Consider the following 27,064-nt stretch of genomic DNA (forward strand, 5'->3'; position numbering starts at 1 on the left):
ATGGGGGCAGGATTTCCTCTTCTATGTGCCTTGTATTCGAGACATCACAGCTGCTAGTCTCTTGCTTCTACTCCCATCTCCAAGTGTAACTATCTGATGCGAAAGGTGAGGTCCTCTACTACATATTTTATCAGGTCAATTCTAAGTAAACCGTTTAGGAGGGAGGAGGATGTGGAAAATAGCCTGATGAATGGAGGAGGCAGCATTTTTTCTAATAGGATATATTACTAAGTTTATCTTTGCTTATACTACTGATCTGTGGAAAGTGGTTTATAAATCGGAGGTACACTTTAATACTACTTGGCCTCCAAAAAATATATTTTGATCAGGTGAACGTTCACTCATTGTTAATAGTGAATTTAAAAAAAAAAGCGCTGGTCTTCATGTATAAGAAGATGCACAAAGAAACAAGTTATCTTTTGGTTGCTATGTGTATAAGTTGTCACACATGAAACCTGTTGGTAACCAGTGTACATGTTCACTTAAAAAGCACGATAAAACTGTTTAACATTTTATTAGATGCACATTACAGCCATTTTGTTCAGCATGCTAAAGCTAAAGGACAAAACAAAAGAGGCTAGCGATAGTCACATATAATTTTTGGAGTCATTTATCAAACTGGTGTAAAATAGAATTTGCTTAGTTGCCCATAGCAACCCAATTCCACCTTTCATTTTTGACAGCTCCTTTGGAAAATGAAAGGTGAAATCTGATTGGTTGCTATGGGCAACTAAGCCAGTTCTACTTTACACTAGCTTGATAAATGACCTCAGCAGTGTCTTAAGGGACTCTAATGTACTTTTCAAAAAAGCAATTAGAAAATATTAGCCCTACCCAATACAGTACATATAACAGTTAACCCTATACCTGACAAGAAATTGCAACAAGTGCAAGATACCATAGAATCATTTGTGTCAAATAAATTTATTGTACCATATTTTTGGGTAATTCTGGTTAAAACCAAATTCTACAAAAATAGAAATGGAGACATTTACACATCTCAGCTGTTTGTCAATTAAAGTGGTTTTCTGGGATTTTGATAACATTTACCTATCCTTTGGATTGGTCATGAGTGTCTGATTGGTGGGGGTCCGACACCCTGGAACCCTGCCAATCAGCTGTTGAGAAGGCATCGGCGCTTCAGCCTTGCCAGTGCTTACCAAGCATATCGCCATATATTGTGTAGCGGCTGTGCTTGGTATTGCACTCAGCCCCATTTACTTCAATGTGGCCGAGCAGCACCTAGGCCATGTGCCCGATGAACGTGTTGCCACTGGCGTAGGGAAAGCTGGGAAGGCAGAGATTAAAATCTCAGAAAACCCCTTACGGCTATGTTCACATCAACATAGGCGATTCCATTTAGCAGCCTCAGTTGTAAATCCCTTAAAAAAGGTCTGAGAAAATAGCACAGCTTGCTGTGCCACTTTGTCCCGTAAAAAATGACGGAAACCATGATGGACGACTGGAGTCAGTCACATGACTGATACAGCACTGCCATTATTTCTCTTTTCTTGTTTCTATAACAGAACCGAAAAATGCAAATAAGGGCACCTACGTGAACCTAGCCTTTCACTAATCTGATCATACCAACATCATTCATCCAAGCACCACTGCCAACCCAAACCCAAAATATGAATCTACAACTGGGCATGTAGTTTTCAGAAGCATTCATGAATGGCTCTGCAGTAAGATGCTTCCAGATTCATTATACTTAGATTTAAAAGGGAACCTGTCACCAGTTTTATGGTGTCCTAACTAAGGGCAACATAAATAAGTGATTGATTCTCTTAGCACAATGCTGGGTCACTTTCTTTAATTGACCCAGTCAATCTGCCAACATCTTGTATTGAAAAGCTCCAGCTGATAATGATGAGTCATGAATATTCATGAGCTCCTGCCTCTCCCCGCCCACCTGCTGCTGAATGACAGTTTGTTTCCATATGAACCAGCAGCAGGTGGCAGGGGAGTGGCTATAGCTCTGAATTAAATATACGCTGGACTGAATGACATCACGCCGGACTCCAATCAGCTCATTAGCATGCGGCATCTTTGTGTGGATATTATGAGGTAACCATCTGTCACACCAGTAAGTGAATACATCTAAGGTACTTTTTAGTAGTTAATGATTATAATCTAACTAATTATATACAATCAAATATCCACATGACAGGTTCCCTTTAACTGTTGTCTGGGGCAAGTATACAAAGCAAAGGTCCTTGTACATAAAATTTTTGACAGGTTCAGCTGTTTAACCACTTCAGCATGCTGCTATTTTCAGTTTTGTTTTTATTTTCCTTTTTTTTTTTTTATCCCTGCCTGCAGCCATAACTTTTTCATTTTTCCATTCACATAGCCGTATAAGGGGTTTTGCTGGGTCAGTACGATTAGTGTAATAACACATTTTTATAGATTTTCTTGTGTTTTAATATTTAAAAATGTTTAATTTTAATATTTTTGCATAGCCATCATCTAACCCCCACAACTTTATTTTTACATCTACAGCACTTTGTGAGGGCTCATTTATTGCAGGACGATCTGTAGTTTTTCTTGATACCATTTTGTGGTATGACTTTTTGATCACTCTTTAGTCAATATTTTTTTGTGAGGTGAATTTTTTTCCCATTGTCCATTTTTTTCACCGTAGGGGATAAATATATATTTTAATAGTACAGGAGTTTTGGAAAGTGGCAAAGGTAATTATCTATTTATTGTTTATTTTTAATATGGGAAAAGGGGGTGAATGTTTATCATTATAACATTTTTATTAAAAAAAAAAAAATTTACACTTATTTTAAGTCCCCCAAGAAAACTTTAATATGTGATCATCGGATTGCTTCTCCAATAGACTGCAAAAGGTCCAAGGCTGCCATAGCAACCGAACAGCCTCAATCTCAGGTGGAACACAGCACTCCCAAAAGACGGTATCTGAAGAGTTAAATGTCTATGATCTGCATTATCGCCGATCACAGACTCTGCCTCTGGGTGTCTGCTGTGTAAAACAGGCACCTAGTAGCTTTGGTGGCCTCTCGGCTCCTATCGAGTGCCATCTTTAACCCTTTTGGGAAACTGCCCATCTTCCAAAAGTTCTATTTTTTATATTTTTTTTGTTTTATGCTTACATAGCTGTAGAAGGGCTTGTTTTTTTTATGAGACAAGTTGTATTTTTAATGGTCATTGTTTGTTTATTTTACCATTGCAATGGAAAAACAGAAAAAAAAATGGGGGGGGGGGGTTGTTTTCATGCCATTCAGTGTGCTACACAAATAGTGCAGTACAATGGCGGATTCCCACAGTATTCTGTTGCATCAAGTGTTGCTTGTGTGGGAACAGGTCACCCCTTTTTCAATATGTCGCATAGAAAGGAACCAGCAGGAATGGCGCCTGGTGAGCTGTATAGCAGCAACAGAATTCCCTGGGAATCCACCATTGTACTGCACTAAACCTATAGCACGTGGAGTATTAAGTATTTAATTTTACTTTGCTGACATACTCTACTTTTCACAATAAATCACAAACTTTGCATTGGAACTTCTTGAAAGTCCGTGGGATTTTGATATCCTTATATCCACAGTACCCCAGCCAACATGACAGATCAAATGAACTGGTCTTGTACCTAGCAATTATATTAGCCAGCCAGTCTACTGAGCTGGAGAGACAGCAACTAACACACTGTCCTACCATGCATGTCCCTTACCATCCAATGCGGCACATATCCAGCAAGATTCTAGAAGGTCAATGTACTTTGGCTGCAAGTCTTATAATAACCATCTTTTTGGGGTTGTCAAGTCTCAGGAACAAACTGGACAACACATAGAAGATCCACTTGCAATAATGAGGTGATTATTACCTGGCAGATGCCTCGTTGCAGCTCCGGTTCTCACAGACAGAATCTGTTACCCGGCTGCAGCGGTGACATCACGTCAACAACAAATGACCCCAATTGCTTCTTCAGTGGACCACTGAGGCTAGTGATTGGCTGCAGCAGTGACATACTGTCGATGCGACATCACCGCTGCAGCTGGGTAACAACCTGGCCAGGAGAACTGGAGCAGCACCTGGGATCTACCAGGTAAGTAATGATCACTACTTTATTATAGTTGGGTGACCTGTGTTGTCCAGTTTCCTTCTGAATCCGTAAAATCCTTTTAAAAGAACCTGTCACCATGATATACAGTGCAGTGTACAGGAACAATGTTATAGAGCAAAAAGAGCTGATTAAATTTATATATAGTTTTATAGGTAAAGATTCAGTAAAACTTGTCATTTATACATTTCATGTATCACTAAAAATTGTATCTGCCAGTTAAAACTAGATAGTGACACATCTCCTTTATATCTAATGTGCTTTTATTTTCTGCAAACTTATTTATTCTATTTCCTGAACATTATTATGGGGGCTGCCATCATGTCGGAGCTATACTTTGTTACGGGGTATCAGTTACCATTTTTAAACGCCAACTTTCATCTATGTTAGGGCATTATCATTGCTAACGTATATATATGTAGATAATTTTCTGCTTTCCCCCTTTTTTTAGGGTGATCTAGGGTAAGCAGGGGAGGTAAGAGGACAGGGAAACCCCTGATGATGGTCCCTGGGCTGAGGCTAGATCAGGATCTTACTAGGTAAAGTTCTCCCATACAGCGAGACACCAGCTTCTTTACCTCAACATTGAGTTAGTGACCTTCTTCCCTATCCGTTGTTGTATTACGTCTATTAGTCACAATCGTGGTGGATGCCATATGTGCAGTAATAGGTAGGCGGCAAATGGTCTGCCCATGTTTGCGTTGCTATCTGCTACCGAGACTGGGGCATATATATAATTTTAACTGAATTAATAATAAAAGTTATATTTAAAGTGTCTTACTTCCTTTAGGGTTAACTGCAGTAAAATGATCTGTACAGACCAAGAAGTGGCACCTTTTATTAAGCTTAGTAGCAAGTGCAAAAACTGCAGGATTTTGCGTTTTTTGTTTAAAAAAAAGATAACAATGACTGTGCTTCTTAGGACAAGCATAACTGAAGGAACAGTTATGTTTAGGCTTCCCTAAAGACTCTTTCAACCATATTATTCCCTGTTTCAGCTGCACAGCTAGATGCATTTCTCCCTTCTGCCAGTAATGTATGCAGTGACTTCACTTATATGCCACTATGTTTGTTTTCTTCTAGGCAGATCTCTATGATCTGATAAGGAGGGAGAGATCACACCTACAGAAAGACAGGAGGCTCCTGTGATGTTCAGGAGTGTAGAAGCAGTTATTTTATCAGGCTCCCGATAACATCCAAAAATTCGTTAAAAATATGTTAAACATAGAAACGTGAAACTAAACAATAGGTAATTTTTCGGATGACATTCCCTTTAAATCTCTGCTTTTTCTGCCTTCAGTTGTACACGAGGCAGTCTTATATGTTTGATAGAATTCCCTGTGTGTGTGCAGATAGCTTTCAGTCACTAATAGTTGTGCACGGGAAATCTTAACTTCAAAAAGAGCATAGGCTTAAGTATATAAATTATAAAGTTTTGCGTAATCTTTTCCCTCAAAACTATGTACTAAACTGCTCAGCTCCTCCTTCTGTGTAACATGCTGCCTGCAGATTGCACTGCATTTCATGGTCACAAGTTCTCTTCAACTTTTTGTTTTGTCCTAAAATTGTGTTTAAAATCGCCATAAATAACAAAAAGACACTACCTCCTTTGGTGAGTCCTTATCATGAACCAATAAGTGTGCAAGGGCCTCAGTATTCAAAAGATAATATGAAACCTTTGCAAAAAATGTAATATCAGTTTTTTGTGTCCTGTTAAAGGGGTTTTCAGACACTTTAACTGATCACCTATACTCTGGATAGGTCATCAGCATCTGATCAGTGGGGGTCCAACACCCGGGCTCAGCTGTTTGAGAAGGAACTGCCACTCCTGTAAGCACCGTTCAAGTAAAGGAGACCGCTACATTTACATGCTATTGTGATCCCTAGTCCTCATACAGATTCATTGTTTCTGAGCAGCAGATCGGGTCTTCGGCAGCACATTTACATAGGCAGATTGTCAGGCACGACCATTCGCAGGAACGTTCATTCCCGAGAGTCTGGATTATTATTGACATATGTAAATGCTTCAGCTTCAGGTTCATGCTGCAGATTGTAAAAATCCTGAACAGAACACAGGTTAATCACCTGCTTATCTGTTACACCTCTGGCTGGTGGCCGGCTGCGGGGCAGGACTTAGACCGAATACAGCTGGTAGTCTACTGCTCCAGCGAGATGCCTTAGGCTGGGTTCACACGGGCGTTGCGGGTGACGTGGGAACAGATGCGGGTGCATTGCGGGAACATGCACGATTTTTCCCCGCGAGTGCAAATCGTTTTAACGTGTTTTACACGCGCGTGAGAAAAATAGTCATGTTTGTTACCCAGTATTCTGTAAATTTTATTATTTTCCCTTATAACCTGGTTATAAGGGAAAATAATAGCATTCTTTTTTTTAAATCAGATGTTTCTTTATTAACAATTTTCAGTCATTGTTTGTAACATTAACATTACAATCTTTTTCCTTTTTTTGTAGACAGTAGACATGTATTTTATCAGTCATATATACAATATAATATATATCTTTATGAAGCATATATCTACAAAGGACATGACATTAATCTACATACAAATTCAAGTATCAAGGACATTTCCAATGTGGGAATAAATGTCTTCCATAAACAAATAACCCCAAACTCCCACCCCCCCCTCCCAAACCCTACAAGAGCAGGACACATTTATAACATCCTTCTTTTTATTATTACTCCTGGGGTGTCGGCCCCACTATACTCAATAGTCAACCGCCTTCTAGTAACAAGTTTCAACCATCCATATGTTTACAAAACATTTCCCTCCAGCATCCATTCTTTCATACAGCCGCCTTATAGTTCCACATAAACCAATTTCCAACAGGCTTCTAAACATGCGCCACACCCCTACTACCATTTGTGGCCTCCCCCCCTTTTGAGATTCACTTCAATATTATAACTATCCTCCAACTTCACTTCATTGCCCTTTTTCATATAAAACTCCTTGTAAGCGCCAACCAGGAGCTGCAGCACCCAGAATTATCAATCCAGCTGCCCCAGATCGCTTCAAATTTGGACAAACATTTCCTTTTTTGATATACTCCCCTTTCTAAGCGAATCACTACATTTAATCTAGCAACATATTCCGATATATCAGGGGGTATGGGCTGGATCCACTTTGCTGCTAACGTTTTCCTAGCTTGATATAGCATCCTCTCTATTCCAGTTATTATAACCAATTGTAGATTATTTTCTGGTATCAAGCCCAGTACACATACTTTGGGTTCCAATTTAAGATTAGCACTATACACCTTGTTCACTAGATGCAGTACCGCCTTCCAGTAGGATGTCAGTGATGAGCACGACCATAACATGTGCAATAGATCAGCCTCAGCACTTCCACACTTCGGACAAGCAGGGCTGTCTCTGTATCCTATTTTATATAAAAACATTGGGGTCTTATATACCCTGTGTATTAAATACAGGTGAGACAACCGTGCTGCCTCACTAAGGGATAAAGTAGGGGTAAGTTCCACTACCTCCACCCACTGCTCATCTGTAAGTTCACCTAGATCTTTTTCCCATTGGCGTCTACTTGTCAGTGGATACCCCTTAAGAAAGTCCTCCAATAGGGCTTGATATACCATGGAGATTGCTCCCTTTACTGATCCAGCAGCAACCACTTTATTTAATATCTGATTTGATATAAATGTCACCGGTGCTATCCTAGATTGAGCTTCCAAAGCATGTCTAAGTTGCAGATATCGATAAAACTGTGAAGCGGGCAGCCCAAATTCAGAGCACAATTGTTGATATTGCTTTAAGATTCCACTAGAATAAATGTGACCTAGATTCCATACCCCCCTAGTATTCCATTGAGAGAATCCAGTTAGGTCAGCCAATTCCTGGAGTGCGGGATTATGCCATATAGGCGAGATGCTCATTAACCCCGTGATCCCTAAAATATTCCTTGCCTTATTCCATACTCTCCTCATAAGTATCAGGGTCGGGATATTTCCCACATTTCCTTTTATTTCTCCTTCAATAGCTACCAGCGGGGGAGACCTATTTGAAACCCATCTTATCAACCGACCACTCTTCCCTCCCATATCATCTATTGTCCCCCACCCTTTAAAATGCTGCAATTGGGCCGATAGGAAGTATAACATGGGATTGGGTAGTGCCAGGCCCCCAGCTTCCTTATTCCTTTGTAGAATTTCGTACCTTATTCTACCTCTATTATTTTTCCATATAAAAAAACGGAACAGTTGTTGTATTTTATAGAAATGATGCATTGGGATCCATATGGGGGAATTATGTAAAATATAAAGCAACTGGGGCATAAATATCATTTTTAATAAATTACCTCTACCGATCATGGAAAGAGGCAATCTATGCCAGACAGCAACCTTCTCTTTAAATTTCCCTAACAGGGGTAATAGGTTATTAGGAATGTAGTCTGCAGGGTTCATTGATACAGTTACTCCAAGGTATTTAAAAGAACGCACCACCTTTAGTTCAGCGAAAGTAGCATGAGTGGTATGTATTTGAGAAGATATTGGGAGAATTACTGATTTATCCCAGTTTATAAGAAGTCCAGATTGGTCACCAAACTGCGATACTACAGAGATTATAGAGTCTATGGAGTCTACTAGATTACCTACATAGATTAGCATATCATCTGCGTATAGGGATACACGTTCCTCACCAGAGCCCCTCACCAGTCCTCTCATCAATGAAGTAGATCGCAAAATGCATGCCAATGGTTCAATTGCTATTGCAAATAGCAAGGGAGACAACGGACAGCCTTGTCTCGTCCCCCTTTCCAATGCAACTGTGGGTGATAATTGACCATTCACTCTAATTCTGGCTCTAGGCTCACAGTATAGAAGCTTGACCCACCTCAAAAAACCTGTTCCAAAACCCATCCGAGTCATAACCGCCCACAGATACTCCCACTCGACACTGTCAAAAGCTTTGGCAGCATCGAGTGAGACCACCGCAGCGCTACTATCCTGACTTTCCCTTTCCTCCAATTGTAGGTTTAAAAATAAGCGCCTAAGATTCAACGCCGTGGATTTTCCAGGCATGAACCCAGACTGATCATCATGAATAATAGATTGAATGACCCTACTCAGTCGATTAGCCAGAACCTTGGCCAGAATTTTCACATCTACAGTCAAGAGTGAGATGGGCCTATATGAGTCCACAAGTGAGGGATCTTTACCTGGCTTAGGTATCACCACAACTATAGCTTCTCTCATGGAACAGGGTAACCTACCTTCGTGGTATGAGTCTTTAAATACTGTTAAAAGATGTGGAAGTAGTAGCTCCCCATGCCTTTTATAGAATTCCCCAGGGAGGCCATCCCCACCAGGTGCTTTTTCATTGGGCATGGAATTCAACGCCATTTCAAGTTCTTCCAGGGTTATGTCTTCTAATAGCATTCTTTAATACAGAATGCTTAGTAGAAGGTCAATTAAGGGTAAAAAAAATATTTTTTTTTACTCACATCCTCCAATTGATCGCGTAGCTGCCGGCCTCCTGTTTTTTCTTCAGGACCTGTCAAAGGACCTGTGGTGAAGTCACTGAGCTCATCAGGTGGTCCATCACCATGGTGATGTATCATGTGATGAGCAGTGATGTCATCACAAGTCCGTTGACAGGTCCTGAAGAAAGAACAGGAGACCGGCAGCTACGCGATCAATTGGACGAGGAGAGTTAATATTTTTTTGATTTTTTAACCCTCAATTGACCTACTAAGCATTCTGTATCAAAGGGAAAATAATACAGTGAATAGACTTTCATCCTAGCAACGATGCAAGTGCGGATGCGGTTCGATTTTCAAGCAGCCCCATTCACTTCTATGGGGCCTGCGTTGCATGAAAAACGCACAAAGTAGAGCATGCTGCGATTTTCACGCAACGCACAAGTGATGCGTGAAAATCACCGCTCATGTGCACAGCCCCATAGAAATGAATGGGTCCGGATTCAGTGCGGGTGCAATGTGTTCACCTCACGCATTGCACCCGCGTGGAAATCTCGCCCATGTGAAAGAGGCCTTAGAGTTAGACACATGATAGTGAAGGTAAAGAGTAGGGGCATGGGCACACAGAACATTCTTTTATATATTTCTCAGTTGAACACCACCGTATGTACTTTGCAGCCCACAAAATATGGATGACGTCAGGGTTGAATCCTTTCTTTTTATTTGCAGACCCATTGACTTCAATATGTCAGTGGTCCGCATTTTATGGCCAAGTGTAGAACATGCTCTATCTTTCTGAGGAATGGACATACGGATGTGGAAAACGCACAGATGATCCATGTGCTTTCCACGTTCGTATCTCCATTCCACAAAATGAAGATAACAGACCCATTGAAATCAATCGGTCCACAAAATACAGATTATTATGAGTAATATGTAATGTAACATGAGATTGAATATGATCAAGTTAGAAGATAAAGATAAAGTGAAGGGATGGAATATTTTTTGTGCATTTTCTGTGATGCATTTTTAAGTGCTTTAGTTGAGAACATATACATTTGCAACTAGGGGGACAGAACCCCAGAAGAGATTTGGTGAAAGGATCAGAATACAAATGCACACACCAGCAGAAGGCAGATCTCAGAGTAAATCCACTTGCAGCATTTATTAGCGCTCATTCATCAGTTGAAACAATTGTTCATGCGGACACCTCAATTTAGGGTTGTTTCGGGTATCGACTTTTTGATACCCAAATCGATACTTTTGTCTGGTATCAACCTCGATACCAGGATTTGCTATTGCGCAGTCCAATATCAGATAACATGGCGCGCACTGCTCGCAGCGCGCTCCATGTTCCCCTCAGCAGCACAGGGAAGAAGGAAGCACTCTCCCTCCCCCTGTGCCGCTGCCACCAATGAGGAGAGAGGGGCGGGCGCACTGCACCACCAATGAAAGTAATTTAATACAAATACAGGAGGCGGGTGCTGGCGGGGAGCTGCGATCAGCGGCAGTTAAGGGTACTTTCACACTAGCGTTTTTCTTTTCCGGCATAGAGTTCCGTCACAGGGGCTCAATACCGGGAAAAAACGGATCAGTTTTATCCTAATGCATTCTGAATGGAGAGCAATCTGATCAGTCCATCTTACGTTATTTGGCCGGAGAAAATACTGCAGCATGCTGCAGTTCTTTCTCCGGCCAAAAATCCTGAACACTTGCCGGAATTTCCATTGAAATGCATTAATGCCGAATCTGGCCTAAATCAGACCTTTCAAAATGCAAAAAAAATTTAATTAAAAATACCGGATCCGTTTTTCCGGATGACACCGGAGAGACTGATCTGGTATTTCAATGCATTTGTCAGATGGATCCGCATCCGATCAGTCTGACAAATGCCATCCGCTTACGTCCGGATTGCCGGATCCGGCAGGCAGTTCCAGCAACAGAACTGCTTGCCGGAATCCTCTGCCGCAAGTGTTAAAGTACCCTAACCCCTCGCACCTGCCTCCTGTATTAAAATCATTGGTGGCAGTGGCCACAGAGTCCCCTCCCCTCAACCCCCCCAGTATTAAAATCATCGGTGGCAGTGGCCACAGGGTCCCTTCCCCTCCTCCTCATTGGTGGTGCAGTGGCAGCTTCTGATCGTTGCCCCGGCAGTGAAATCCTGGGGCTCCGATCGGTTACCATGGCAGCCAGGACGCTATTGAAGCTTTGGCTGCCATGGTAACCTCCCTGCTGCCGTGTGCACAAAGCACAGGGCAGCAGAAACAGTGTGAGGTCCTATTCACCCTAATAGAGCTCTATTAGGGTGAATAGGACAAGGGATTGAAAGATCCCAGGTTCTAGTCCCTAAGGGCTCTTTCACACTTGCGTTATTGTCTTCCGGCATAGAGTTCCGTCGTCGGGACTCTATGCCGGAAGAATACTGATCAGGATTATCCTAATGCATTCTGAATGGAGAGTAATCCGTTCAGGATGCATCAGGATGTCTTCAGTTCCGGTACGGAACGTTTTTTGGCCGGAGAAAATACCGCAGCATGCTGCGCTTTTTGCTCCGGCCAAAAATCCTGAAGACTTGCCGCAAGGCCGGATCCGGGATCAATGCCCATTGAAAGGCATTGATCCGGATCCGGCCTTAAGCTAAACGTCGTTTCGGCGCATTGCCGGACCCGACGTTTAGCTTTTTCTGAATAGTTACCATGGCTACCGGGACGCTAAAGTCCTGACAGCCATGGTAAGTGTAGCGGGGAGCAGGGGAGCAGTGTACTTACCGTCCGTGCGGCTCCCCGGGCGCTCCAGAGTGACGTCAGGGCGCCCCAAGCGCATGGATCACGTGATCACATGGATCACGTCATCCATGCGCATGGGGCGCTCTGACGTCATTCTGGAGCGCCCGGGGAGCCGCACGGACTGTAAGTATACCGCTCCCCCGCTCCCCGCTCCTACTCTGGCAACCAGGACTTTAATAGCGTCCTGGGTGCCATAGTAACACTGAAAGCATTTGGAAGACTGTTCCGTCTTCAAATGCTTTCAGTACACTTGCGTTGTTACGGATCCGGCAGGCACCTCCGGCAACGGAAGTGCATGCCGGATCCCAACAACGCAAGTGTGAAAGAGGCCTAAGGGGGAAAATAGTTCTTAAATAAAAAGTACAAAACACACACCAAAATATTAAGTATAAATAACCCCCTTTCCCAATTTTACATACACTGCTCAAAAAAATAAAGGGAACACAAAAATAACACATCCTAGATCTGAATTAATTAAATATTCTTCTGAAATACTTTGTTCTTTACATAGTTGAATGTGCTGACAACAAAATCACACAAAAATAAAAAATGGAAATCAAATTTTTCAACCCATGGAGGTCTGGATTTGGAGTCACACTCAAAATTAAAGTGGAAAAACACACTACAGGCTGATCCAACTTTGATGTAATGTCCTTAAAACAAGTCAAAATGAGGCTCAGTAGTGTGTGTGGCCTCCACGTGCCTTTATGACCTCCCTACAACGCCTGTGCATGCTCCTGATGAGGTGGCGGACGGTCTCCTGAGGGATCTCCTCCCAGACCTGGACTAAAGCATCTGCCAACTCCTGGACAGTCTGTGGTGCAACGTGACGTTGGTGGATAGAGCGAGACATGATGTCCCAGATGTGCTCAATTGGATTCAGGTATGGGGAACGAGCGGGCCAGTCCATAGCATCAATGTCTTCGTCTTGCAGGAACTGCTGACACACTCCAGCCACGAGGTCTAGCATTGTCTTGCATTAGGAGGAACCCAGGGCCAACCGCACCAGCATATGGTCTCACAAGGGGTCTGAGGATCTCATCTCTGTACCTAATGGCAGTCAGGCTACCTCTAGCGAGCACATGGAGGGCTGTGCGGCCCTCCAAAGAAATGCCACCCCACACCATTACTGACCCAATGCCAAACCGGTCATGCTGGAGGATGTTGCAGGCAGCAGAACGTTCTCCACGGCGTCTCCAGACTCTGTCACGTCTGTCACATGTGCTCACTGTGAACCTGCTTTCATCTGTGAAGAGCACAGGGCGCCAGTGGCGAATCTGCCAATCTTGGTGTTCTCTGGCAAATGCCAAACGTCCTGCACGGTGTTGGGCTGTAAGCACAACCCCCACCTGTGGACGTCGGGCCCTCATATCACCCTCATGGAGTCTGTTTGACCGTTTGAGCAGACCCATGCACATTTGTGGCCTGCTGGAGGTCATTTTGCAGGGCTTTGGCAGTGCTCCTCCTTGCACAAAGGCAGAGGTAGCGGTCCTGCTGCTGGGTTGTTGCCCTCCTACGGCCTCCTCCACGTCTCCTGATGTACTGACCTGTCTCCTGGTAGCGCCTCCATGCTCTGGACACTACGCTGACAGACACAGCAAACCTTCTTGCCACAGCTCGCATTGATGTGCCACCCTGGATAAGCTGCACTACCTGAGCCACTTGTGTGGGTTGTAGACTCCGTCTCATGCTACCACTAGAGTGAAAGCACCGCCAGCATTCAAAAGTGACCAAAACATCAGCCAGGAAGCATAGGAACTGAGAAGTGGTCTGTGATCACCACCTGCAGAACCACTCCTTTATTGGGGGTAACTTGCTAATTGCCTATAATTTCCACCTGTTGTCTATCCCATTTGCACAACAGCATGTGAAATTGATTGTCACTCAGTGTTGCTTCCTAAGTGGACAGTTTGATTTCACAGAAGTGTGATTGACTTGGAGTTACATTGTGTTGTTTAAGTGTTCCCTTTATTTTTTTGAGCAGTGTATAAAATATATAAGCAATAAATAAATAAACAAACAAACATATTACCGGTACATATCACCTCCGAAAAGTCCAAACTATTAAAATATTTTAAAAATGTCCTATGCGGTGAACGCTGTAACAGAAAAAAATAAAAAAATAAAAACTGCGTGATTCCCCATTTTTTCACCTTGTCCCCTCAAAAAATAAAATCAGACTGTTCAATTATGGCCCGAACGTTCCATAAAATGAGGAAGGCATGCAGCTTTTTTTGGGCATTTTTTTTTTTTTTCACGTGGTATCGAATATCGCAATACTTTTTTATGGTAACAAAACCAAATCAAAATTTTAGTATCAAAATAACCCTACCTCAATTATTTCTGTGCAGGAGATCCCACTGTCTAAACAGCACTCTACTGCCCAGAAACCATGCAGCTGTATGAGGACAAGCAATAGTAGTACTCATTACTCATCCTCCTACTGTGGAGGTGATTGCTGCATGTAAAAGCAGCTCTTCACCTCCAATAATAAGCAGGCAATTATCAGGAAGGAACACCTCCTTCCCGACAATAGTCTGCTCATCCGTGCAGTGTAAGGGCCAGTTCACACAACTGATCTTAAAATACACGCTTTAAAAAAAAATAAAAAACGCAGATTCCATGCGTGTCTTAATGTGGTTTTTTAAATGCGTTTCTTATGCTTCCTATTTTTTTATGATTCGTGCAGATTCTCCTCTAAGATAGGACATGCTGCTTCCTTTTTCCAAGCGAAAAAAAAAAAAGCAACTGCCGCTTTACACTGAAATGAATGGGAGGCTGTTTTGAGGCTTTTTTGGAGCTGATTTTGAGGCAGAACAATCCAAAATTGGTGCCAAAAAACGCCATGTGAACTGGCTCTAAATGCGCCTTTAACAGTAAACAAACGTGTGATTAAACCCAATCACATTATGACATACAGGTACGTCATTGCATGACAGGGGATGTATGGAGCGTTCCTCTGCAGTGAGCCAGCTCCATACACGCGATCTGCCAGCTGTATGATACAGCCGGCATCCGGCCGCATTTAACCCCTCAGGTGCCGCGATCAAGGCTGATCGTGACGTGATGCGCCTCCATCTTCCTTCCGATCGGAGCCCCCGCAGTTAAATCGCGGGGCTCCGATTGGTTGCCATGGCAGCCTGGACACTGCTGAAGCGATCCAGGCCTGCCATGGCTTTCTCCATACTGAGCTATGCACGAGGCATAGCGCTGAATGGATAGTGTAAAAATCCTATTCACCATAATAGATCTCTATTATGGTGAATAGGAGAGGGGATCAAAAAAAGTGTAAAAAAAAAAAATATATAATGTTAAAAAAACACCAATATATTAAAAGTTTGAATCACCCCCCTTTCCCAATTTTACTTTTAAAAATACATAAACAAAAAAAATAAACATATTGGGTATCGCCGCATCAAAAAATGTCTGAACTATTAAAATATTTTAAAAAAATCCTTGTGCGGTGAACGCAGTAACAGAAAAAAAAAAAAAAAAAGGGAAAAACACGCTATTTGCTATTTTTTTGGGGACATTTTGTCCCCCCCAAAAATTGAATAACTGATCAAAACGTTGTATAGACTACAAAAATGGCATCAATAAAAACTACAGTTCGTTACGCAAAAAACAAGACCTTATTAAGCTCTGTAGACCGCAATATAAAAAACTTATGGCTGTCAGAATACAGCGATGCAAATAAAATTTAGATTTTTCTGAAGTAGTAAAACAAAAAAACAAAAAACTGTTCAAGTTTGGTATCGCCGCATTCGTATTGAGCCACAGAATAAGAATCTCAGGTCATTTTTAGTGCACAGTGAATGTGGTGATGTCAAAACCCCAAAAACCTTGGTGGAATTCATTTATTTTTTTTCAATTTTGCCACACAAATAATTTTTTTCCTTTTTTCTAATACAAGACATGGTAAATTAAATGGTGGCATTAAAAAATGCGTCTTGTCCCGCAAAAAATAAGCCCTCATATAGCTATGTGAACGGAAAAATAAAACCGTTATGGCTTTTGGAACATGAGGAGGAAAAATCTAAAATGTAAAAATGAAAATAGGCCTGGTCTTGAAGAGGTTAAGAACTTCAAATCTGTTTGCCTGAAAACATGCTTGACTGGCACTGCTCACTATCTGTCTTGGGCTTTTAAAACAGACCCGTCACCTGTCCTGACCGTCCGTTTTAGTAACTCCATTCCCCATGTGATAATTCTGGGGCATCCATTCTTATGTGCCTTTCCTCGATGTTTATGAATCAATTGGCAGCAGTCTGCATCAAACATCCAACTTGATACCAGTTGGGGGCATGTCCCTGCTCAGTCTGACCGCACCCACAACTGGAAACACCTAGGCGGACCTTTATACAGACTGCTGGCAATTAGTTCATAAAACTTCTAGCAGTACTAATAAAGGAATGACAACACAGTCATTAGAATAGATGCACTAGAATCGTCATTGCATGGGGAATGTGAGTAGCTACTAAAGCTGAAATGTGCTTTTCAAACACTGACTTCAGGAAGGGAATAACGCATTTTTATGATTTTTTTTTCAATTTTACTACAAAAAAAATATATAAATCTATGATAAAACTCTGCTGTTAATAATCGTTCTACCAGAGTACAAGGTGACAAAAATACTTGACCATTTCATGATTGACATGGGTCTGCACATATGGGTGTCCAAGTGGCTAATGTAATCAGAAGGAGGACCTTGTCCCCAAAGCCCTGCTTCAACACTATGGCAAACATTCAGAGTTGTGATTTTGCAATGAAAAAAAAAATTGCACAACGATCAGCCAAATCAACTCGAAACCACAGGTAGCTACACCGCCTGTGGCAGAATTCCTCTAGGGAAGTGGACAACTCTTACTACACTGGTTACCTGCAGACGCCTACTCAGACTTCATTTTTGAGGTTTATTTCGGTGTTGAATAAGTTGTCCAGGATTAGTAAATAAGTCAGGGTTTCTGGTATTGCAGTTCCGCATCATTCACTTAAAATGGGATTTCAGTTTTAACACCAAACCCATACACACACTTTCCATATTTTTTTCTGGATAAACACCCTTTTGCCAATTATGGACAACCCCTTCAAAATAATAAAATGTATCTGAATACAAAAAACAAGCATTTAACCTCTTCAGGACACATGACGTACCGGTACGTCATGATGTCCTGGTACTTAAGGACACATGACGTACCGGTACGTCATGTGTTGTTCCGATCACTGCCGCCCGGCCGGCTGTGATCAGAACAAGGTGCCTGCTCAAATCATTGAGCAGGCACCTCGGCTAAAAGCGCGGGGGGGTCCCGTGACACCCCCCCCCCTTCATGTCGGCGATCGCAACAAACCGCAGGTCAATTCAGACCTGCGGTTTGTTGCGCTTTCAGCAGTTCCTGATCCCCGCGGTCAGGGAAACTTTATATGCCTAAAATATAGTTTTATTCAACCCCCCCTGCACCCACGAATGATTTTATGGCGGCGGGAGGTGCAGCGGGAGGGTTGCAAGCGGTGCGGCAGGCTGGATCGCGATCCCCCGCCCGCCTCCCCTTGAATAATCGTTGGTGTACAGTGGGTATACCAGGGTGTCAGCACATTGCTGACACCCTGGTATAAACGGCTGACATCTGTGATGCGATGTCAGCCGTTTAACCCTTCTCATACCGCGGTCCATACGGACCGCTGTATGGAAAAGTTTAACAGCTCACGGAGCTCCCTCCCTCTCCCATCGGGGGGCTGCTGTGCCTTTGCAGCCCCCCGATGGAGAGGGAGAAAGCCCCCAGACAGCCCCCCTCCTTACCCTTCCCCGTCTGCGCAGTTCTGGCCACTACTGAGCAGACGGGGAAGGTTCCCATGGCAACAGGATGCCTTCTCAGGCATCCTGCTGTCCATGGTGCTGAAAAGATCTGTGCTAAACGGCATAGATCTGTTCAGACAAAGTAAGTAAAATACAGTACAGTATATAGTGTACTGTATTATACAGACATCAGACCCACTGGATCTTCAAGAACCAAGTGGGTCTGGGTAAAAAAAAAGTGAAAAAAAGTGGAAAAAGTAAAAGTCAAAACACATTTATCACTGATTAAAAATGAAAAAAAAAAAATTCCCTACAAGTTTGGTATCGCCGCGTCCGTAACGACCTGATCTATAAAACGGTCATGTTACTTTACCCGACCGGTGAACGCCATAAAAATAAAAAACTATGATGAAATTGAAATTTTGCCCACCTTACTTCCCAAAAAAGGTAATAAAAGTGATCAAAATAGTCGCATGTACGCCAAAATTGTAACAATCAAAGTCATCTCATACCGCAAAAATCATACTCTACCCAAGATAATCTTTCAAAAACTGAAAAAACTATGGCTCTTAGACTATGGAAACACTAAAACATGATTTTTTTTGGTTTCAAAAATGAAATCATTGTGTAAAACTTACATAAATAAAAAAAAAGTATACATATTAGGTATCGCCGCGTCCGTATCGACCGGCTCTATAAAAATATCACATGACCTAACCCCTCAGGTGACCACCGTAAAAAAATAAAAATAAAAAACTGTAGAAAAAGCCATTTGTCATCTTACGTCACAAAAAGTGCGATCAAAAAGTCATATGCACCCCAAAATAGTGCCAATCAAACCGTCATCTCATCCCGCAAAAAATGAGACCCTACTTAAGATAATCGCCCAAAAACTGAAAAGGCTCTTAGACTATGGAGACACTAAAACTTTTTTTTGTTTTAAAAATGAAATCATTGTGTAAAACTTACATAAATAAAAAAAATTGTATACATATTAGGTATCGCCGCGTCCGTGACAACCTGCTCTATAAAATTACCACATGATCTAACCTGTCAGATGAATGTTGTAAATAACAAAAAAAAAAAAAAAAGTAATATACACAAAAAGTGTAATATAGAGCAACCAAAAATCATATATACACTAAGGGCCCTTTCACACTTGCGTTCTTTTCTTCCGGCATAGAGTTCAGTCGTCGGGGCTCTATGCCGTAAGAATCCTGATCAGTTTTATCCTAATGCATTCTGAATGGAGAGAAATCCGTTCAGGATGCATCAGGATGTCTTCAGTTCCGGACCGGAACGTTTTTTGGCCGGAGAAAATACCGAGGCATGCTGCGCTTTTTGCTCCGGCCAAAAATCCTGAACACTTGCCGCAAGGCCGGATCCGGAATTAATGCCCATTGAAAGACATTAATCCGGATCCGGCCTTAAGCTAAACATCGTTTCGGCGCATCGCCGGATCCGACGTTTAGCTTTTTCTGAATGGTTACCATGGCTGCCAAGACGCTAAAGTCCTGGCAGCCATGGTAAAGTGTAGTGAGGAGCGGGGGATCCGGCGTGTAATTCCGGCAAATGGAGTACACGCCGGATCCGGACAACGCAAGTGTGAAAGAACCCTAAACTAGTACCAACAAAACTGCCACCCTATCCCGTAGTTTCTAAAATGGGGTCACTTTGGAGTTTCTACTCTAGGGGTGCATCAGGGGGGCTTCAAATGGGACATGGTGTCAAAAAAAAACAGTCCAGCAAAATCTGCCTTCCAAAAACCGTATGGCATTCCTTTCCTTTTGCGCCCTGCCGTGTGCCCGTACAGCAGTTTACGACCACATATGGGGTGTTTCTGTAAACTACAGAATCAGGGCCATAAATAATGAGTTTTGTTTGGCTGTTAACCCTTGCTTTGTAACTGGAAAAAAATATTAAAATGGAAAATCTGCCAAAAAAGTGAAATTTTGAAATTGTATCTCTATTTTCCATTAAATCTTGTGCAACACCTAAAGGGTTAACAAAGTTTGTAAAATCAGTTTTGAATACCATGAGGGGTGTAGTTTCTTAGATGGGGTCACTTTTATGGAGTTTCTACTCTAGGGGTGCATCAGGGGGGCTTCAAATGGGACATGGTGTCAAAAAAACCAGTCCAGCAAAACCTGCCTTCCAAAAACCAAACGGCGCACCTTTCACTCTACGCCCCGCTGTGTGGCCGTACAGTAGTTTACGGCCACATATGGGGTGTTTCTGTAAACGGCAGAGTCAGGGCAATAAAGATACAGTCTTGTTTGGCTGTTAACCCTTGCTTTGTTAGTGGAGAAAATGGGTTAAAATGGAAAATTAGGCAAAAAAATTAAATTCTCAAATTTCATCCCCATTTGCCAATAACTGTTGTGCAACACCTAAAGGGTTAACGAAGTTTGTAAAATCAGTTTTGAATACCTTGAGGGGTGTAGTTTATAGAATGGGGTCATTTATGGGTGGTTTCTATTATGTAAGCCTCGCAAAGTGACTTCAGAGCTGTAGTGGTCCCTAAAAATTGGGTTTTTGTAAATTTCTGAAAGATTTCAAGATTTGCTTCTAAACTTCTAAGCCTTGTAACATCCCCAAAAAATAAAATATCATTCCCAAAATAATTCAAACATGAAGTAGACATATGGGGAATGTAAAGTCATCACAATTTTTAGGGGTAGTACTATGTATTACAGAAGTAGAGAAACTGAAATTTTGAAATGTGCAACTTTAAAAAATTTTGGTAAATTAGGTATTTTTTTTATGCAAAAAAATATAATTTTTTTTACTTCATTTTACCAGTGTCATGAAGTACAATATGTGACGGAAAAAAAAACTCTCTCAGAATGGCCTGGATAAGTCAAAGCGTTTTAAAGTTATCACCACTTAAAGTGACACTGGTCAGATTTGCAAAAAATGGCCTGGTCCTTAAGGTGAAATAAGGCTGTGTCCCTAAGGGGTTAAATGCCAATAACCGCAAGAGCTCATGTACAATACTGTATCTAAGGTGCTGTCAAACCATGAAAAATTATTTTGAAAACACTTTCAGAATGGGACTCCAGGGCTTCCCAAATCCCAGGTTCCAACTTCCAGCTTCCTCTCAATACAATCAATGACTACTTCACTGACTCATGTCTGTGTCAAGAGGGAGCAGGAAATTAAAGGGCATCTGTCAGTAGATTTGTACATATGAAACTCGCTGTCCTGTTACATTCTTCCACTCTACATTGCTCCACTCTTCCAGTTTTGAGGTTTCCAAGGTCCCTCATAGTCTTAAAGGGCATCTGTCAGCAGATTTGTACTTATAAAACAGGCTGTCCTGTTACATGTGCATATGTGCCCGCATTACTGAGAAAAATGTAGTTTTAATATATGCAAATGAGCCTCTAGGAGCAATGGGGGTGTTCTCGTTACACCTTTAGTCTCTGCTCCCTCTGCAACGGTCATGCCCTTTGCACTTTGACAGGGCCAGGTGCTATGAATATTTCAGTGCCTGGCCTGCAGAGGGTGCAGCTGTTGCAGAGAGAGCTGAGCCTCTAGGTGTAACGTCAACGCCCCCATTGCTCCTAGAGGCTCGTTTGCATGCACTAAAACTTCATTTTTCTCAGTAATGCGGTCACATATAAACATGGGACCAAGAACAGATGCTTCAGCTGCCAAGTGCACATGTAACAGGTCAGCCGGTTTTATAAGTACGAATCTGCTGACAGATGCCCTTTAAGACTAGGAGGGACCTTGGAAACCTCAAAACTGGAAGAGTGGAGCATCGGAGTATGACTTGATTTGTTTTATAACATTCTAAGGCTTTGTTTACTTCTGCATTAGTTCCGTTGTACTGCTCCATCATTGGATCCCTGACATTGCGGATACCAATGGAGCGAGATGAATCACATTGACCATGGTTTCCATCATGGTGTTGATTTACTGGACAAAATACAGCAGCGCGCTGCGCTATTCTGACTGGTAGCTTATGAGATTTGTGACTGAAGCTCTGAACAGCGCCTCCAACATAGATGTGAACAAAGCCTAAGCTGTTTTCAATATTTTCTACATTTTTCATGGCTGGAGAACCCTTTTAAGGCTTTTCGTGGCATCATATGGAGTCAATATCAGGCATCCATCAAAAAAGTTGTTCTCAAGTCTTGCTATGATAAACTTTTATCACATTCCCAGTCTAATCACCACTGGTTATTAGAAGTGGATTCCCTTTTCTCCCATGTATACCCCATTACCCTGCCTATAAATAATATGAATTCATATCACATACAAACATATAATTCAGCAAAAGGTGCAATTGTGCCATCTATAAGCTAGCCACAGAAGTTTTTTCCTCCTAACAGAGTAAAATGACTATCGTTAACCACTGTAAATTCATTCGTAAAGTTCATGGCGTTGTACAGCATTAGAAAAACACGGCAGAAACAGTGGCACACTGGACCACGAGTTGTGTCTGGTAGTGCAGCTCGTCTGTGTTGACAGGAAAGGGACTTGGTTGCAATACCACATCATGTGGACAAGTGTGGCTCTATTTTTGTAAAAGCCATATATTTGTAATTCTGTAAAACCCCCTCCACTGACAATCATTCCCTCTACAGCCAACCTAGAAAACAAATAAAAAAAATAATAAAATGACAAAAGAATCAAAAAAATATATATAAAAAAATAAATAAAATAAAAAAAAGGATTCCTGTAACAAGTTCCAGGGAGGTGATAACAGTGTTTGGCAATCTATAGAAACCTAAAAGCAGCTCGGAGGCAGAAGACGTGTAGATAAGTCATACTGCATGGGTCTTTATTGAGGAGCGAGGCTGAAATTTAGCATTATCAGATATCTCCAATACTGTAGAATATTGGTATACCGCCCAACCCTAGGTGTAAATTAATCTTTACCACTGTACCCTCTCTGGGAACCGTTCCTAATATTAACATTTAACAGGTATGTGAGTAAGTCCTTACAAAAAAATATATATATAATCCCCAATAAATATATGCAAGGGGCTGTTGAATGAATACATTGCTTGGAGTAGGCTGATAAAACAGCTCTTGAGGATCACTCATTCATATCTACAGAGCAAGAATCATTCAAATGTCTCCATGTCATCCCTCGAGTGCAGAAAAAGTTCCTCTGGAGCTGCAAACATCATGGAAATGATACTGCCAATGTGTCAGCCTGGGGTAAAGGTTCTTTTAAACCTACTAAAAATGAAGCGACACAAAAATAAAACACAAATAGGTGCAACTATCATAATTAAGTGCAAGAAGGAAGACCTCCTAGCGCTAGAGATTGAGGTTGCTTGCTTTCAAATAAACCGCTCTGTCTTCACCAGTGCTCTATAAGACAAAGATACCTGTGTACACATATTTTTGGTTCACACTATAAAAAGAAAGGGCTTAAAAGGTGCACTTCGTACCAGAAGATATAACAAAACTATTGGAAAGATGCCTTGCTTAAATAAAACTCAATATCGGAAAGTGAAAACTAAGTAATAAATCCATACAGGTTCTCATTTTTGGTAATGTATGCTAAAATACCACAACGGTTTTACAGTGCAGCAATACGATCAGTCTGCAAGAAATAAAGAGGGTGTTAAACCTTAAAACGTGTTACTTGGAAAGCACAGCGAGTTCAATAGCCACTCCATAGTAACCGTTATTAAAAGACCCCAACTGAATCAAAGAAGATTAGAGAAAAGAATAAGGAAAAGGTGTAAAAGAAAACCAGAGAAGGAAAGATGTGCTTAGAAGCAAAAAAAAAAATAATATAAAAACTATTAATGTGTATAATAAAAAGTAATAAAAAATTATTTTGTCAGTGTTTAAAAATAAGGAGAATTTTTTTAAAAAAAAAAGCAAGAGCATTTCAGGTAGAAAGGCTTGTCAGTAAAGAAGCCGAGTCAGGGGCTTTTTTCTTCTACCTTGTACCCAGTCGCTTTGGACATTACAGAACGTTTGGTGCCTTCCTTTTTGGGGGTGGATTTTTCTTTTGCCTTTGGTTTTCCCTGAAATGATTCCTCCTGGATATCCTGCGCATTCTCACCCTCGGAGACATTGCCAGATGAACTGTCCTGAAATGAAACCACTTTTTGTAAAGTTCTGTAAGAGATCTCCACATACATAAAACAGTAGAATTCCAGGAACAGCAGATCTCAGGTCAACGATAAAAAAAATTAAATAAAATACAAACTACTACCAAACACACTAATGGCAGCCTTTCGGTATTACGTAGTCAAGTATAAAAACATATTTCACACATCAAATAGAAATCTGAGGACTCTTGAGGGCCAAGTTGACTCTTGAACTCTGTCGTATTACTGAACAATTTTTTCAGTGTAGCAGGGCACGTTGTTATGCTGAAAAATACCACTGTCATTAGGAAATGTCTTCATGAAGGGGTGTACCTGCTCTGCAACAACTTCTAGGTACGTGTCAAACATTCATATGAATGCAAGGAACTAGGCTTTTCTTCCATAGTGCGTCCTGGTGTCACCTTTTCCCAAGGCAAGAAATGTACACTCAACCGGCCACCCACATTAGAGCTGCAACGATTACTCGATGTAATCGAGTCACAAAAAATCCTCAATGCAATTTCAGGGAGCTGGCCGACAAGTGCGTGCCCGGGAAGAGCTGGCAGCACTGGGATATTGACGAGCTGCTGGAGGCCGGGGAGCACCAGGAGGCGTTGGCCAGGATCTGCTCCGCCATAGACACAGGTAGGAAGCCTCCTGCCCATAGAGATATGTGCCTGGGAAAGCTGGGTGGCAGCAGTACTAGGCTCTCCAAGGCTGAATGCCAACACTACTGCTGTGACTACAGGGGAGCAGTGGGGTGACCCCTGTGCGGCGACTTCAGGGGAGCAGTGCGGTGACTCAGCTGTGACAGGGAGAGAGCTAGAGCAGAAAGGACATGCCCCCTGAGCGGTGACAGGGAGAGAGCTGGTGCAGAAAGGGCATGCCCCCTGAGCAGTGACAGGGAGAGAGCTGGAGCAGAAAGGACATGCCCCCTGAGCGGTGACAGGGAGAGAGCTGGTGCAGAAAGAACATGCCCCCTAAGCTGTGACAGGGAGAGATCTACAACAGATGCCATTACACCTACAGGCTCTGTATTGCCTCGTCCTTTCCACTCTGACAGGGGCAAGCACTGAAGACGCCATCATGCCTGGCCCGGTCATTCACAGTGCAAAGGGTGCAGCAGTTACAGACAGCAGCCTCTAGGAGTAACTGCAACGCCCCCGTTGCTTCTAGAGGCTCAATTGCATATATTAAATCTTCATTTTTCTCAGCAATGCGGACACATATGAACGTGGGACCAACACAGATGTCTTCAGCTGCCAAGCACACATGTAACAGGCCAGCCAGTGTCATAGGTACAGATCTGCTGACAGATGCTCTTCAAGCGTACTGTGCTTTGTACAGAATGCAATTAAAAGGTCAACTGATGAACGTTACATAAAATCATGTACATGAAAGAGTTAATATTTTGCTGATGCATATTGGATAAATCATGGTAAAATACTTCCCCTCACCCAGTGCTCTAGACTAAAAAAATACCTAGTAGCCATTGGCTCCTGAACTGAAATTTTTAGTCGCCAAATCGAAACAGAATCAAAATTTTGGTATTGTGACAACGCTACCCCGATCAGATCGGCATAGGGTTGTTTCGATACCAAAATTTTGATTCGCTTTCGTCACCATAAAAAAGTATTGTGATACTCAATACCACGCAAAAAACACCAAAAAAAGCCGCGTGCATTTTATGAAACGTTCGGCCCATAATAGAACAGTCCTATCCTATTTTTTGGGGTGATAAGGAGACTAAAAAATGTGAATCGCATGGTTTTTATTTATTTATGTCTGTTACGGCGCTCACCGCATAGGAGATATTTTTTAAATAATTTTATCGTTTGGACTTTTCGGATGCAGCGCTATGTAATATGTTTATTTATTTATTGTTTATATATTTTATATGTAAAATTGGGAAAGGGGGGATTTAAACTTAATATTTTAGGGTACTTCACACTAGCGTTTTTCATTTCCGGCATAGAGTTCCGTCACAGGGGCTCTATACAGGAAAATAACTGATGAGGTATACCCCATGCATTCTGAATGGAGAGTAATCCATTCAGGATGCATCAGGATGTCTTCAGTTCAGTCATTTTGACTGATCAGGCAAAAGAGAAAAACGTAGCATACTACGATTTTATCTCCGGCGAAAAAAAACTGAAGACTTGCCTGAATGCCGGATCTGGCATTTTCCACCATAGGAATGTATTAGTGCCGGATCCGGCATTCAAAATACCAGAATGCCGGATCAGTCCTTCCAGTCTGCGCATGCGAAGACCGGTACAAATGTGTAAAAAGATACAAGACGGATCCATCTGTCCGCATGACAAGCAGAGAGATGGATTTGTTCTTGCAATGCATCTGTGAGATGGATCCGCATCCGCATGCGTCTCACAAATGCTTTCAGTCACATCCAGATGGGCGGATCCGGCAGGCAGTTCCGACGACGGAACTGCTTGCCGGATCACACTGCCGCAAGTGTGAAAGTAGCCTTAGTGTTTTTTTTTTGTTTGTTATTTTTTTACTTACTATTAGCCCCCTTAGGGGCTGGAACCCTTGTCCTATTCACCCTTAGGCCCCTTTCACATGGGCGAGATTTCTGCGCGGGTGCAATGCGTGAGGTGAATGCATTGCACCCGCACTGAATCCGGACCCTGTGCACATGAGCGGTGATTTTCATGCTCTATATTGTGCGTTTTTCACGCAACGCAGGCCCCATAGAAGTTAATGGGGCTGCGTGAAAATCGCAAGCATCGGCAAGCAAGTGCGGATGCGTTGCGATTTTCACGCATGGTTGCTAGGATGAAAGTCTATTCACTGTGTTATTTTCCCTTATAACATGGTTATAATAGCATTCTTTAATACAGAATGCTTAGTAGAAGGTCAAT

General features: G+C 42.1%; 1 protein-coding gene across 2 annotated transcripts in view; it reads right to left on the minus strand.

Moving 5' to 3' along the window:
- The window catches only part of PHF10 (PHD finger protein 10), a 150,321-nt gene that overhangs the window by 36,087 nt on the left and 87,170 nt on the right, over positions 1-27,064 (minus strand). For both annotated transcript variants that reach the window (XM_040429339.1, XM_040429338.1), the window contains one exon: positions 24,033-24,182. In XM_040429339.1, the coding sequence (XP_040285273.1) occupies positions 24,033-24,182 (150 nt within the window). The remainder of the gene's footprint in view (positions 1-24,032; positions 24,183-27,064) is intronic.

Source organism: Bufo bufo, chromosome 4, assembly GCF_905171765.1.
Source record: "Bufo bufo chromosome 4, aBufBuf1.1, whole genome shotgun sequence".
Taxonomy (NCBI): Eukaryota; Metazoa; Chordata; class Amphibia; order Anura; family Bufonidae; genus Bufo; species Bufo bufo.